At 67.4% G+C, this 15,122-nt stretch overlaps 3 protein-coding genes across 4 annotated transcripts; 2 read left to right on the top strand and 1 right to left on the bottom strand.

The window, feature by feature from the left end:
• Positions 1 to 105: 105 nt before the first annotated feature.
• Positions 106 to 4,292, top strand: MAX (MYC associated factor X). Of its 2 annotated transcripts, none has more exons than XM_062000646.1 (5): positions 106 to 294; positions 465 to 491; positions 2,030 to 2,137; positions 2,937 to 3,066; positions 3,254 to 4,292. In XM_062000646.1, the coding sequence occupies exons 1-5, from the start codon at positions 259 to 261 to the stop codon at positions 3,439 to 3,441; spliced, it is 489 nt and encodes a 162-aa protein (XP_061856630.1). In that variant the 5' UTR covers positions 106 to 258; the 3' UTR covers positions 3,442 to 4,292. The 2 variants fall into 2 exon arrangements, with proteins under 2 accessions (XP_061856630.1, XP_061856631.1); XM_062000647.1 differs by having other exon boundaries at positions 109 to 294; positions 2,943 to 3,066.
• An 11-nt stretch (positions 4,293 to 4,303) lies between these two features.
• FNTB (farnesyltransferase, CAAX box, beta) lies at positions 4,304 to 9,359 on the bottom strand. Its single transcript, XM_062000617.1, has 12 exons — positions 9,218 to 9,359; positions 7,455 to 7,519; positions 7,272 to 7,344; positions 6,942 to 7,033; positions 6,365 to 6,511; positions 6,183 to 6,266; positions 5,957 to 6,043; positions 5,740 to 5,869; positions 5,513 to 5,645; positions 5,166 to 5,277; positions 4,946 to 5,060; positions 4,304 to 4,834 (listed from the first exon to the last, which is right to left on the bottom strand). Exons 1-12 carry the CDS (start codon positions 9,308 to 9,310, stop codon positions 4,724 to 4,726), a joined length of 1,242 nt encoding a protein of 413 aa, XP_061856601.1. The 5' UTR covers positions 9,311 to 9,359; the 3' UTR covers positions 4,304 to 4,723.
• A 2,128-nt stretch (positions 9,360 to 11,487) lies between these two features.
• On the top strand, positions 11,488 to 13,983 carry RAB15 (RAB15, member RAS oncogene family). The gene is made up of 7 exons (XM_062000643.1): positions 11,488 to 11,611; positions 12,486 to 12,546; positions 12,690 to 12,750; positions 12,843 to 12,920; positions 13,033 to 13,122; positions 13,656 to 13,721; positions 13,828 to 13,983. The coding sequence occupies exons 1-7, from the start codon at positions 11,488 to 11,490 to the stop codon at positions 13,981 to 13,983; spliced, it is 636 nt and encodes a 211-aa protein (XP_061856627.1).
• Positions 13,984 to 15,122: the final 1,139 nt, after the last annotated feature.

Raw genomic sequence — 15,122 nt, 5'->3', positions numbered from 1 at the left:
CCACAGCGTCGCTACGCCCTTCAAACCACAACCCCCACAATCCCCCGCGGTGGGGGGGGCGCTGCGCTCATCCCCAACCGCCCTGTCACGTGTCTCCCCCCGTCACACACACCCTTCGCACCCCCGGGGGCGCGTGCGCGCTGTGGCGCTGTTGTTGTGGCGGCGGCGGCGGCCCCGCGGCTTCAACCGACCCCCCCTTTCCCCCCTTCCCCTTTTCCCTTCCCCCCCCTTTTCCCTTTTCAACCGGGGGTGTTCGCGATGAGCGACAACGATGACATCGAGGTGGAGAGCGACGTGAGTGTTGAGGGCCTTGTGGGGGCCGCAAAGCGCAGCGTATGGCGGCGGGTTGGGGGGGGGGGGGTGGAGAAGCGGCGGGTAACGTTTGGTTTCTCTTTCTCTACTTCCCCATTCCCTCTCTCATCCTCACACACTCCCTTCTTCCTCCGGTCCTATATCCCCTTCAGGAGGAGCAGCCAAGGTTTCAGTCCGCGGTATGTCCCTGCAGCCCCCACCCCCAAAACCGGGAACACGTGTGGGGGGAAGTGACATGAGGGGGGGGTGATGGAGGGTTATGTCGTTTGGGACACACACATGTGTGTTTTGGGGTGTCTTGTGGGGATGGGGGTGTTGGAGAGACTCGGGTCTAGGCGGTTTGGGGCGCTTGGGGAAGTAGGGGGGTTGGATGGGGCTGGGGCTCTTGGGGGGGCACACATCTGTGGGGGGGGCACACATCTATGGGGGGACACACGTCTATTGGGGGGACACGTCTATTGGGGGGGACATCTATTGGGGGGGACACGTCTATGAGGGGTTTGGGTCGCTTGGGGAAGGGTTGGAGGATTGGGGCTCTTGTGGGGGACAGACATCTATGGAGTTTGGGTTCCTTGGGGAAATAGGGGGGGGTTGGATGGGGCTGGGGCTCTTGGGAGGGGACACATCTATTGGGGGGCACACATCTATTGGGGGGACATCTATTGGGGGGGACACGTCTATGGGGGGTTTGGGTCGCTTGGGGAAGGGTTGGAGGATTGGGGCTTTGGTGGGGAACACACATCTATGGGATTTGGGTTGCTTGGGGAAGTGGGGGGGGGTTGGATGGGGCTGGGGCTCTTGGGGGGGCACACATCTGTGGGGGGGGCACACATCTATTGGGGGACACGTCTATGGGGGGTTTGAGTCGCTTGGGGACACTCGGGAGGATTGGGGCTTTTGTGGGGGACACACACATCCATTAGGTTTGGGTTGCTTGGGGAAGTAGGGGGGGGATTGGATGGGGCTGGGGCTCTTGGGGGGGCACACATCTATGGGGAGGGACACATCTATTGGGGGACACATCTATTGGGGGGGACACGTCTATGGGGGGTTTGGGTCGCTTGGGGACACTCGGGAGGATTGGGGCTTTTGTGGGGGACACACACATCCATGGGGTTTGGGTTGCTTGGGGAAGTGGGGGGGTTGGATGGTGGTGCTGGGAGTTTTGGGGAGGGGTCGCTTGTGGGGCTTTTCTTGGGAGGGGGGACACTCGGGAGGATTGGGGCTCTTGTGGGACACACACACATCTGTGGGGTTTGGGTTGCTTGGGGAAGGGTTGGAGGATTGGGGCTTTTTGTGGGGGAGACATCTCTGGGGTTTGTGTCTCTTGGGGAAGTGTGGGGGTTTGGATGGGCTTTTGGGGAGGGGTCACTTGTGGGGCTGTGGCTCTGGGAGGATTGGGGCTTTTGGAGGGGACACACACACACCTCTATGGGGTTTGTTTCTCTTGGGAGAGGGTTGGATGGTGATATTTGGGCTGGGGCTGTTGGGGAGAGGGGAATTTGTGGAAGGGGCACCTGAGGGCCTGGAGCTCTTCTGGGGGGCAAGTTGGGAGGCTGGGGCTTCGTGTCTCTTGTTGGGCTGAGGCTCTGGGGGGATGTGGAGGAAGCATGTGGGGTTTATGTCTCCTGGGGAAGTTGGAGAGGGGGGGATATGGGCACCCCATTCCCCCTGCCCCACTGCCAACCCCTCAGGCGCCCCCTCTGCCCTGCTCCAGGCTGACAAACGGGCCCATCACAATGCGCTGGAGCGCAAGCGCAGGGACCACATCAAGGACAGTTTCCACAGCCTGCGGGACTCTGTCCCCTCCCTGCAGGGAGAGAAGGTGAGTCTATGCAGCGTGCTGGGAGCTGCTGGGGCTGCCACGGGCCACACTGGGGAGGGGGAACCACCATGGCAATGGGAACCAGGGACTCGTTTTGGTGGGAAAGGCCTTGGAGCTGCTGGAGCCCTCACCCAGCCCAGCACTGACCCACAGCCCTCAGCACCTCAGCCCCAAGGCTTTGGGGTCCCTCCAGGGCTGGGCACTCCCCCAGCTCCCTGGGCAGCCTGGCACAGGGGCTCACACCCCTCTCAGGGAAACAGCTCAGCCTCAGCTCCAGCCTCAACTTTGCCTGGGGCAACTGGAGCCTGTTTCCTCTTGTCCTGTCACTCAGGAGCAGAGCCTGACCCCAGCCCCTGCAGCCTCCTGTCAGGGAGTGTCAGAGAGTGCTCCTGTCTGCCCTCAGCCTCCTCTTCTCCAGGCTCCACATCCCCATTCCCTCAGTACCCTCCCCAGCACCCTTGCGCTGCAGCCCCTTCCCCAGCTCCAGCTCCTCAGTGTCCCTCTGGCCCAACACTGATAACAGCCCTGGAGCTGCAGCCTCCCCAGGGCCCAGCACAGGGGGACAATCCCTGCCCTGCTCCTGCTGCCACCCCACTGCTGATCCCAGCCAGGCTGCCACTGCCCTTCTTGCCCCCCTGGGCACGCTGCTGCCTCCTGTTCACCTCCCTCAGCCCCTTTCCCTCCAGCACCATCCCACCCCCTCTGCCCCAGCCTGCTGCTGTGCCTGTGGCTGCTGCAACCCAAGGGCAGGACATGGGACTGGGGTCTTTATCTCTCCTCTTGTCCTTTCTCACTATTGCAACAGGCATCCCGGGCCCAAATCCTGGACAAAGCCACAGAGTACATCCAGTACATGCGCCGGAAAAACCACACGCACCAGCAGGACATCGACGACCTCAAGAGGCAAAACGCGCTCCTGGAGCAACAGGGTGAGCCTGGGGAGGGGCCTGGGGAGGGGCCTGGGGAGGGGGGTTGCTGTGGGGAGGGTCCTGGGGAGGGGGGTTGCCGTGGGGAGGGTCCCGGGGAGGGGGGTTGCTGTGGGGAGGGTCCCAGGGAGGGTCCCGGGGAGGGGGGTTGCTGGGGGGCAGGGGGTGACGCGCTGGCCCTGCCTTGCAGTGCGCGCCCTGGAGAAGGCGCGGTCGAGCGCCCAGCTACAGGCCAACTACCCCTCGACGGACGGCAGCCTGTACACCAACCCCAAGGGCAGCGCCATCTCCGCTTTCGACGGCGGCTCCAACTCCAGCTCCGACTCGGAGCCCGAGGAGCCGCAGAGCAGGAAGAAGCTGCGCGTGGAGGCCAGTTAGTGCCGCCCCCCGCGCCGCCCGCCACACGGACTCTCTCTCCCTCCTCTCGTAGCGGCTCTCGGACTGCAGCTCCCCCAGCCCCCAGCCCCAATTCCTTCCCCTCCTCACCCACCACCTCCCCCCTCCCCACAACGGCCTTTTGCCCCCCCACAACAGCCCTGGGAAGAGAGGGGGGGGGCGTGCAGCTGGCTGGGCAGGGACCCCGCAGCGCCTGCCCAACACGACTTGTGGGGGTGTGTGGGGGGTCACAGGGAGATGCCCCCCACAAGCAGCGAGCCCCCTCCCCTCTGGTTTTATATGAGCGTTTCTATTTATACCCGGGGACCACGGCAGCCCTGAGCCGAGGGTGAGGCTGTGCAGGAGCCTCCCGCTGCCCCCCACCTTCTTCCCCCCACCACAGCCCCCCAGCCAGCACTGGAGGAAGTTGGGGGGCAGGGGCGGGAGGGGGGGCTCTCGCTATTTATTTTCTGCGTGTGCAATTCCACCTGCCCTCCTCCCAACTCTTCACTGCAGGGGAGGGGGGGAAGGAAGGAGGCCGGGCTGAGGGAGGGGGGGTGGTCTGCGTGTGCACCCTGCCCCCCTCCTCCTGCCTTCCCTCCCCTTCCCCACCCCCGTGGCATTCTCTGAACTCTGGTGTCGTCCCCTCTCACCCCCAACCCTTTGGTGCCCCCTCCCCGCTGCCCTCCCACCCTCCCTCGCCCTGTTTTGATGCCATTCATTCCATGGATCTAAGGTATGTTGTACATACTGCCCAGAGTTGTCTTGCAAGTTAAGGCTTCCCCTTTACTATAAGACTATAAATAATAAGAAGGAAAAAAACCAACCAGGAAATAAAAGACCAAAAAAAAAAAAAGAAACCAACTTCTTTTCTCCTTCCCCGTGGCAGCCACCGGGTCTGGGGGCAGGAGGGGAGGGGGCAGGAGCTGGAAACAGCCCCCCAGCTCGCTGTCCCCTCCAGCCCCAGGGGGCAGGGGAGGGTGGCAGGGCCCTGCCTGTCCCCCCCACCCCCAGGAAACGGCAGCTCTGGGTTCTGCTTTATTGATGCCAAAAGCTCCACCGTGTGCCCCTGGGCCAGCTCCTGCAGGGCAGGTTGGGGTGGGGGGGGTCTCGGCCTTGGGGGGCCAGGGGAGCTGCCAGCCCCGGGGCAGGCTGGTTTTTGGTATTGCTTGTACCCTGAGGACCTCGCTCTTTGCTCCCCGGCAGCCCCAGGGGCAGGGCTGGTGCCTGCAGTGCGGGACCCCCACGGGGCAGCAGGACCCTCCTCAGTGGGGCAGCGGGACCCCTACTGGGCAGCATCCCCCGGCTCCAGGGTGGGCACAGGCTGCTGCAGGAAATGCATCACTGCTCTCACCACCTTCTCCGGGGAGATGTTGTACACGGGGTGCGTGGCCTGCTGCGTGAGACAGAGAGAGGGAGGCGGGCTTCGTGCCCTGCTGGGTGTTGTAGAAGCGGAAGGGCTCAGCCCTGACCACTCCCCCCTCCCCACCTCATCCCAGCCACCTACCAGGCGGTTTTCAGGGACCCCCAGCACCACCTCCTGGTGAAGGTCGCCGCTGCCGAAGTGCTGCGCGATGGCCAAGCCGCTCAGGCAGTAGCACGTGTGGTAGAAATCCCGGGACCTTGGAGGCACAAAAGGGGATGGCGTTGAGGTGCTGAGCAGCGGGAAGCACCCAGGCAGAGCCCCGCTTTCACCCCCGGGGGCTTGTCACCCAGCTGGCACTCACTTGCCCGGCTTGTCGAGCAGCCCCCCGGCCGGGCACTGGCAGCACAGCAGGATGTACTCCTGCAGCGCCGACTGGTCGAACATCCAGCGGGTCATGCTGAGCGCTGTGTCGCCTGGTTTGGGGAGGGGGGACCGGTGACGTGCCTGGGGAGGGGACCCCGGGCCTGCTGTGCACCCAGAGAACCCCCAGCAGGCACCACCGAGCCCCACCCCCCCCCCCCGAATTCAGCAGCGGGGACGCCCGAGTTCCACCAGGCTGAAACACCCTCCAGCCCTCCCTGGTGATGCTGGTTTTTTGGGGAGCAGAGGATTGGGGGAGCACCCCCCCCAGCACCGATCCTGACTCACCCCTGGCGTGCAGGGCGCGGTGCAGCAGGGGCAGGAGGCCAGCTTGCCAGAAGGAGTAGCAGCCATCCACCAGCTTGTTGCAGCGGCCCTGGAAGCCGCCCTCGAAGCGCATCTGCCGCCCGGTGACCCAGTGCTGCGACGGGACCCAGAGGGGTGGGCACCAGCGAGGAGGGCAGGGAAACCCCCTCCCCATCCCTCCCCCGGCACCCCCTGTGCCAGCCCCTCACCAGCAAGCTGCGCAGGTTCAGCAGATGCTCCTTCTTGAGGACGACCAAGGCCGCCACGCCGCAGAAGGTGTACCCGCCGTGCGCCTCCATGCCCGGCACCCCGCCGATGCCACCCTCCCAGTTCTGGCACCTGCAACGGGTCCCCAGAGGAGGCGCCTCAGGCTGGCGGCGGCCACACCGCCCCCACCGCGCCCGGCCCTCAGCACCAGGCTCTCACCTCGCTATCCACTCGGCCGTGCCGGCGAAGAGCGCGGGCGTCAGGATGTTGGTCAGCGAGGCCACGGCCGCGGCGCAGTAGGCGCTCCTGGGGAGGGACGGGCACTCAGGATTGCCGGCCCCAGCGCTCCCCAGCGCCGCGGCACGAGGTCGGCACGGCCGCTTCCCAGCCGCCCCGAGCGCCGGCACAGCCGCTTCCCGGCCCCGCAGCCCCCGCGCTCGCCCACCTGACGTCCACCTCGCCGCCCACGTGCATGAGGAAGGAGCCGTCGGGCTGCTTCAGCGAGTGCAGGTACTGCAGCAGCTTCTTCCTGCGGCAGCCAGCGGGCCGTGAGGGGCGGGCGCACGGGCAGCCCCTTCCCCACGGCCCCTTCCCCACGGCCCCTTCCCCACGGCCCCGCGCCGTTACCTGTCGATGACGCCGAAGGCCTCCTCCGTGCCGATGATGCAGAGAGCGTTGACGGCGGCGTAGGTGGGGGCGAGGTGGGGGTGCTGGCCAGGGCCACCCCCGAAGCCACCCTGAGGGCTCTGGCAGCGGCTCAGGAACTGGCAGACGCTGCAGCGAGACGGTGGCTCAGCGATTCCCTCAGCCTCACCCATCAAGTGACAGCTCCCACCTGGCTGAGGCCGCAGGAGGGGCTCTGGGGGCCGGCCCACCCCCCCCGCTTAAACCCCTCCCTCCCCCTCCCCAAGGTCAAAGCTGGGGGTTTGCTCTCTCCTCTCTCCCCCCTGCCACCGTCTCCATCTGTCACGAGACGCCGAGCAGAATGGGCGGCATTGACGGCGGCGGCGCAGACAAAGCGCTCCTGTGCTGCTGCCAGCGCGGGGACGGCGGGAGGTGGCACCTCTGCCATCACGAGGGTGACCCCTGGGACCTCTGCCCGCAGCCTAAGGGGGGTCCCCACCCTGCCAGGGTGGGCTATTTCCCACCACACACGCGCACAGAGTCACATCCATCCCCCTCTCACCGGGTCGGTGATACTCACTCAGAGGCCACTGACTGCGGCACGGGCTCGTCCAGCAGCTCCAGGCTGTGCAGGATCCAGTAGCAGAGCCAGGGGCGACTGGCATCCAGACACTGTGGGGAGCAGAGGGCACAGTGAGGGCTCAGGCACGAGGAGGGGACAGGCACGAGGGCCTCCGGAGCTGCAGCTCCTGGGTGTCACCGCAGTGAGGAGCATGACCCAAGGGGATATTAGGAACTGCGGCCCTGGGGATGGCAGCGACAGATCAGGGGTGGCAAATGCCTGGTGAAGCTTTGGCAAAGGGTTTGGGGCAGGGCAGGGACTGGGCAGGGCCACCAGCACCCCTGGTACCTCGTAGGCTTCGGTCAGCTGCCGGAGGCCTCTCTTCAGGTAATGGAAGTGCTTCTCCCGCTGCAGGATGAATCTGGAGGGGAGGCAGGGCAGGGCTCAGCAAGCCAGAGGGGACCCTGAGCTGCTGCTGCTGCCACCAGGGCTGGTGTCAGGGAGAAGGGGCGGCAGCATCCCCTTACTTACTGTGAGGAGTGATGGTTTGTCTTGTAGGCGTCAAAGACCTCCTGCACGATGTCTTCCACCTTGGTCTGCCGCCAGCCACAGCACAGGGACAGCAGGGCGAGGGCAGGGGGCAAACAAAGACCACAGTGAGTTCTGGCAAGTGGCTCTGCCCTCCCCAGACACTCCTCCTGGGTTCCCAGCCCAGGGGCTTATGCAGCTCACTGCTGCTCCCTATTACTGGCAGCGGCAGCTCATCACCTTCCCCACAACCAAAGCCACCAGAAGCCGCCCGGTGTAGCTTCCCAGGAGCTGCTGAGGAGCTTTGTGCCAGGGATTAGGTGAGGACTCAAGGCACTACCAGCTAACAGGGGATGTGCAACACCCCACACCCCAGCAGCGGCCCCAAACATGGGGTAACCCCTGCCCCAGGCTGCAGTGAGGGTGTCCTGGGCAGTCAGCCCCGCTGGCAGCCCCACCGTGGGCATCACATCCCACTGGGGCATGGATTGAGAAACACAGCGTTGCCTTTCCCCTGGTCAGGGCCCGTCCCAGCGCCTGGAGGAGCCACAGCCACGGCTGGATCAGGCTCAGGAGGGGGTGGAGGTGAGTGGGGGGTGGTCTGGCTGATGCCCAAGCCCTCCACGAGAAGGTTTTGGGCAACAGGGTCACAGCCCCTGGTGGGAGCTGCCCTGGCTGGTGGGTGACAGCCCAACCAAATCCTGGGTGCCCGAGCTGCTGCCACAGGCAGGTGTGGGGACAGGGGTCTGCCACAGTGCCCCACAGCCCAGCCCCATGGCAGCCTGGCACCACACAGCTCAGCCCCATGGCACTCCATAGCCTAGCTCCACGGCAGCCTGGCATGCTCAGAGCCAACCTCATGGCACTCCACAGCGCAGCCCCACAGAGACTTGGCACCTTCATAGCACAGCCCCACAGGAGCCTGGCACCACACAGCTCAGCCCTAGAGCAGCCTGGCACCGCACAGCCCAGCCCCACAACAGCCTGGTATCCTCACAGCTCAGCCCCACAACAGCCTGGCACCGCACAGCCCAGCCCCATGGCACTCCAAAGCCCAGCCCCATGGCACTCCACAGCCCAGCCCCACAACAGCCTGGTATCCTCACAGCTCAGCCCCACAACAGCCCGGTATCCTCACAGCTCAGCCCCATGGCACTCCATAGCCCAGCCCCACAGCAGCCTGGCACCACACAGCCCAGCCCCATGGCACTCCATAGCCCAGCCCCATAGCGGCCTGGCACCACACAGCTCAGCCCCATGGCACTCCATAGCCCAGCCCCACAGCAGCCTGGCACCACACAGCTCAGCCCCAGAGAAGCCTGGCACTCCACAGCCCAGCCCCATGGCACTCCACAGCCCAGCCCCACAGCAGCCTGGCACCACACAGCCCAGCCCCATGGCACTCCATAGCCCAGCCCCACAGCAGCCTGGCACCGCACAGCCCAGCCCCATGGCACTCCACAGCCCAGCCCCACGGCAGCCTGGCACCACACAGCCCAGCCCCATGGCACTCCATAGCCCAGCCCCACAGCAGCCTGGCACACTCAGAGCCAACCCCATGGCACCGCACAGCCCAGCCCCATGGCATTCCACAGCCCAGCCCCACGGCAGCCTGGCACCACACAGCTCAGCCCCAGAGCGGCCTGGCACGGCACAGCCCAGCCCCACGGTACCCTACAGCCCAGCCGCACGGCAGCCTGGCACCGCACAGCCCAGCCTCAGGGCAGCCCCGTGCCCCCGTCCCCACTGCCGCCGCCCCTGCTCACCTGCTCGGCGGAGGTGGGTGTCCGCAGCCCGTCGTCCCGCAGCCGCCGCCGCCCGCCGTGGTGCGGGAGGGGGGGGGGAGAAGCTCCCGCCATGCTGCGGGCGGCTCGCGCCGGCGGGGGCAGCGGCTGGACGGCGGCCGGGCGGGGACACGCGGCCACGCCCCGGGACAGGCCACGCCCCCTTCGCCGTTAGCCACGCCCCCTCCCTCGGCCACGCCCCCCGGGTCATCCCGCGCGCGCGCGCAGCCGAGCCGGCGGGAAAACGCCGCGTCACCGCGCTGTGACGTCACGGCGCGCGGCATCATCGCGGAGCGCACCCCCTGCACAGTCCCTGCACACCTCTTGCACAGCCCCTGCACACCCCCTGCACGGCCCCTGCACATCCCGTGCACACCCCCTGCACAGCCCCTGCACAGTCCCTGCACGGCCCCTGCACAGCCCCTGCACACCCCCTGCACAGCCCCTGCACACCTCTTGCACAGCCCCTGCACGGCCCCTGCACAGCCCCTGCACACCCCCTGCACAGCCCCTGCACACCTCTTGCACAGCCCCTGCACGGCCCCTGCACAGCCCCTGCACACCCCCTGCACAGCCCCTGCACGGCCCCTGCACAGCCCCTGCACACCTCTTGCACAGCCACTGCTCACCCCCTGCACACCCCCTGCACACCCACTGCACACCCACTGCACACCCCCTGCACAGCCCCTGCACAGTCCCTGCACACCCCCTGCATGGTCCCTGCACGGTCCCTGCACACCCACTGCACACCCCCTGCACAGCCCATGCACAGTCCCTGCACACCCCCTGCACAGCCCCTGCACACCACCAGCACACCCCCTGCACAGCCCATGCACACCCACTGCACACCCCCTGCACACCCACTGCACACCCCCTGCACAGCCCATGCACAGCCCCTGTACAGCCCCTGCACACCCCCTGCATGGTCCCTGCACGGTCCCTGCACACCCACTGCACACCCCCTGCACACCCACTGCACACCCCCTGCACAGCCTCTGCACAGCCCACCACCCACCCACAGCCCCCAGCACCTCAGCCCCACAGCTTTGGGACCCCCCAGGGCTGGGCACTGCCCCAGCTCCCTGGGCAGCCTGGCACAGGGGCTGACACCCCTCCCATGGGAACAGCTCAGCCTCAGCTCCAGTGATGTCCCCCCACAGGCACCCTCGTGCTCCAGCCCCTTCCCCAGCTCCAGCCCCTCAGTGTCCCTCTGGCCCAACACTGATCCCAGCCCTGGAGCTGCAGCCTCCCCAGGGCCCAGCACAGGGGGACAATCCCTGCCCTGCTCCTGCTGCCACCCCACTGCTGATCCCAGCCAGGATGCCACTGCCCTTCTTGCCCCCCTGGGCACGCTGCTGCCTCCTGTTCACCTCCCCCAGCCCCTTTCCCTCCAGCAGCTTCCCAGCCCCTCTGCCCCAGCCTGGCGCTGTGCCTGGGGCTGCTGTGACCCAAGAGCAGGACCCACCACTTGCCCTTGTGCAACCTCCCCCAGTTGCCTTCAGCCCATGGCTCGGGGCTGTACTTTGCAGCCCATCTCAGCCTCTCGGGGCTGCCCCATCCCTCTGTGCCTCTGACGTGCCGCTGTACCCCCGTGTGCCCCCCCTGGAGCATCTCCCAGTGTCCCAGTCCCCATTCCCCACTGCACCCCCGCTCCCCTCCCACCCGATGCCCCACATCCCCACCAGCCCCTCTCGGTGCATCCCCGGTTCTCCCCACCCCCCCCCCCCACCCCCCATCCGCTGCATCCCCCGCCACATCCCCCGGCACTCCCGACGTCCCTGAGCATCCTCCGGTGTCCCCGCAGCTCCCCCCTCCCCGCCTTTCCGTTCCCCGGTGCATCGCCCGTTCCATCCCCGGTGTGCATCCCCCCCTTCTCCAGCCTTTCCGTTCCCCGGTGCATCGCCCGTTCCATCCCCGGTGTGCATCCCCCCCTTCTCCAGCCTTTCCGTTCCCCGGTGCATCCCCCGGTGCATCCCCGGTGTGCATCCCCCCCTTCTCCAGCCTTTCCGTTCCCCGGTGCATCCCCCGGTGCATTCGCCCCCCTTCCCCGCTGATCGTTCCCCGGTGCATCCCCCGTTCCATCCCCGTTGTTCCCTCCCCGCCGTTCGTTCCCCGGTGCATCCCCCGGTGCATCCCCCGCCGGCTCCAGCCCCCCGCCCCGCTCCGCCCCGCTCCGCCCCGCCGCCAGCCCGGCTCAGCGCTCCCGGCCCCGGTAACGGCGGCAGCGGCGGCGGCGGCGGCCCCGGCCCGGGATGGCCAAACAGTACGACGTGCTGTTCCGGCTGCTGCTGCTGGGGGATTCGGGCGTGGGCAAGACCTGTCTGCTCTGCCGCTTCACCGACAACCGCTTCCACCCCGCCCACATCTCCACCATCGGTACCGCCGCACCGGGAGCACCGGGGGGAGCACCGGGCGGGGGGGATGGGGAGCGGGGAGAGACAGCGCCAGGGAAACGGGAAACCCGGGGAGACGTGAGCTCCGGGGAACTGCAGGACCGGGAAAAAGGGGGAGCTGTGAGCGCCGGGCTACCGGGAGCATCGGGGAGCCGTGGGCAGCCGGGAAACGGAGCGCTGGGGAGCCGCGGCACCGGGCAACCGGGAGCTCCGGGGACTGGGAGAACCGGGAGCTCCACGGAGCCAGAGCGGCAGGGAAATGGGAAACCGGGGAGATGTGGGCTCTGGGGAACGGGAAAGCCGCGAGCACCGGGGAACCGGGAGCACTGGGGAGCTGCAGCACCGGGAGCGCAGAGTAACCGGGCAGCCACGGCACCGGGGCACCGGGGAGCCAGCAGCAGCAGGGAGCTGTGGCACCGGGGAACCGGGAGCACTGGCAAGCCACAGCACCGGGGCACCGGGGAGCCAGCAGCAGCAGGGAGCTGTGGCACCGGGGAACCGGGAGCACTGGCAAGCCACAGCACCGGGGCACCGGGGAGCCAGGAGCAGCAGGGAGCTGTGGCACCGGGGAACCGGGATGAGCAGGCAGCCACAGCACCGGGGAACCGGGAGCAGGACCAGCACCGTGCAGTGACCCAGCACCAGGGCCACCAGCCAGGCCTGGCACCGGGCACCGGGCCACGGCAGCGCTGCAGCTCCCAGCCCAGGGTGGGCACGTGAGAGCCCCAGCAGCCGGTGTGGGAGCAGGGCAGGGCTTGGGGTGGGCCTGGACAGGGTGAGGGGAGCAGAAGGACCCCGGTGATGGGGTGGGGTGGGGGGGACAGGCTGGGGCACCCTGTGGCCTCTCCCCGTGCCAGGCGTCGACTTCAAGATGAAGACCATCGAGGTGGATGGCATCAAGGTGCGGATACAGATCTGGTGAGTGCCAGTGAGGGGGATTTTGGGGGAGGAGGGGGTGAAGGGGGGATCTCAACCCCACTCCCTGCCCCAGCGTGGGGGCTGAGTCCCAACCTCAACTCGTGCCACGAGTGCCAACGCTGACCCGCTCTCCCCGGCTGCAGGGACACGGCAGGACAGGAGAGGTACCAGACCATCACCAAGCAGTACTACCGGCGGGCACAGGTATGGGGGGGGGGTGGGGGTGCTGGCACACAGGAGAGGGGAAACTGAGGCACGAGGGGGTGTATTAATGCCCCCCCCCCATCCTCCTGCAGGGCATCTTCCTGGTGTACGACATCGGCAGCGAGCGCTCCTACCAGCACATCGTGAAGTGGGCCAGCGACGTGGATGAGGTGGGGCTGCAGGGGTTGAAGCTGGGGGAGGGTCTGGGGGGGTTCCTGCCACGGCTGAGGGTGTCCCCTCACTCTGCCCCCCCCCCCCCCCTTCCCCATCTCCCCTCCGCAGTACGCACCCGACGGCGTCCAGAAGATCCTCATTGGGAACAAAGCGGACGAGGAGCACAAGAGGCAAGTGCCCAAAGAACAAGGGCTGCAGGTGAGCGGGGGCTGGCGTGTGCCCCCGGGGGGTGGGGGGCAGGACCTCCCCCTGTGCCCCCAGGGTGGCCAGGCCCCCTCCCCCTGCACCCCCACTATGGCCAGCCCCCACCACCAAGCCCCTCTTGCACTCCCAACAACCCTCCTGCGGACCAGCACTGTCCCCCCTGCGCTCCAAGCACCCCAAGACGCCCCCCCTTATAGCCTCCCCCCAACCCCCTGTGCATCCAGGGACCCCCCCACCCAACAGGCTCCTGTCCCCCTGCAGTGAGCCCAGGGTCCCCTCCCCACTGCCTGGGCACCCCTAGGGCTGCTCTTAAGCCTCTCTGTTCCCCCAGTGGGGACCCCCAGGCTCCTCCTGCACCCCCAGCATGACCAGAGTCACCCCCAAAAACACCCAGTGCTCAGCCCCTCCACGTCTGACTGGGCACATGCCAGCGGGGAAGGGGGGTGGGAGGGGGCTGGGCTGGAGGGGCACTGACTCCCCCCACCCCAAAATCACGGCGGTGCTGCCACTGGCCCCTCGCCCTGCAGCTGGCCAGAGAGTACGGGATGGACTTCTACGAGACCAGTGCCTGCAGCAACCTCAACATCAAGGAGGTGGGGGACTGGTTGGGAGGGGGGGAAAGTGGGATTTGGTGGGGGGGGAAGGGGGCTGGGGGGAGACCCTCCAGGCTGACACCCCCCCCCCCGTCCTCCCCCACAGTCCTTCACGCGGCTGACGGAGCTGGTGCTGCAGGCGCATCGCAAGGAGCTGGAGGGGCTGCGGGCACCTCCCCGTGCCCCTGCCCTGCCTGGCCTGGAGGAGGACGAGCAGCAGCCCCCTGGGAGCCAGGACAGCCCCAAAACCTGCTGGTGTTGAAGCTGGGGACCCCCCTGCCCCCCTTACCCCGGGGCTGTGTTGGGGGGGCGCAGGATTTGGGCAGCCCCGTGTGAGGGTGGGGGGCACGGTGGGTGCCAGGGAAGGAGGGCAACCCAGGACCACTCCCCCAGGAATGGTGGGGAGGGGGCCAGGCTGGTGTCACAGGGGTGCTCCTCAGCCCACCCCCCCCCCCCCATTACCCTTCGGTGGGTGGGATGGGGTTGGGGGTGTCACGGGTGTGCCCCCAGTGTGCCCGTGGGACCCCCTGTTTCACACACACACAGAGTTTGCAGAATAAAGGTGATGCTGGAGGCAGCCACTGGCGTGTGTGCAGCAGCCGTGGGGGGCAACGGGCTCGGTGCCACCCACCACGGCTACGACCCACCAGAGCCCCCCGGCACCAGGCGAGCGGGGCACGGGCAGGGCCAGGCCAAGGCAACCTGAGCACTCATCAATAATTGAGGCTGCTGTGGGGCTGGTGTCCCCTTTCCAGGCCGTGGCAGGACACGGGGGCTGGTCCTGGCACGGACAGGGATGGCACCGTCACGGTGGTGGGCACCGCAGGCTGTGGGCAGGGGGATGGTGGGGGGCACCAGGATGCTGCTGGCTACCTGGGCTGGCAGGTACCACGATGACAGTGGCCACAGCAGCAGATGGAGCCCACGGTGGACGCTGGCACTGGGACAGCAACCACGAGAGGCCCCAGGGGCGATGCCAAGGCGGCCCCAGGCACGGAGCTGAGCTGAGCCGGGGCTGCCATTCCTCCCCTCATCATCCTCCTGGGTCTGAGTCACCCCCCTTCTTCATCCCTGCACAGCCCCAACTCGTGGAGCCCCCTCATTTCCCACCTCCCCTGAGTGTCCCCAGCCTGAAGGGGCAGCCCTGTGGCCATCCCAAGCCCCGTGGCTGGTGGGCACGGGCAAGCAGAGCCGCAGTGCCACACCACACACACACCACACACCACACTGTGCCGTGCCATCAATTATTGAGGCAGGTAGGAGCATCGCCCTGGCTCTGTGCCACTCGCACCCTCTGCAGCCGCCTCCTTCCCACCCTGGGCCGGTGCCAGGGGGTGGGAGACCGGGCTGGGACGGCTCCAGTTTCTGCCAAGGCAGGGAGAGGCGAGGAGACCTTGGCCC

This window comes from Colius striatus, chromosome 7 (assembly GCF_028858725.1).
Source record: "Colius striatus isolate bColStr4 chromosome 7, bColStr4.1.hap1, whole genome shotgun sequence".
Taxonomy (NCBI): Eukaryota; Metazoa; Chordata; class Aves; order Coliiformes; family Coliidae; genus Colius; species Colius striatus.
This window is presented reverse-complemented; position numbering and strand designations above follow the sequence as displayed.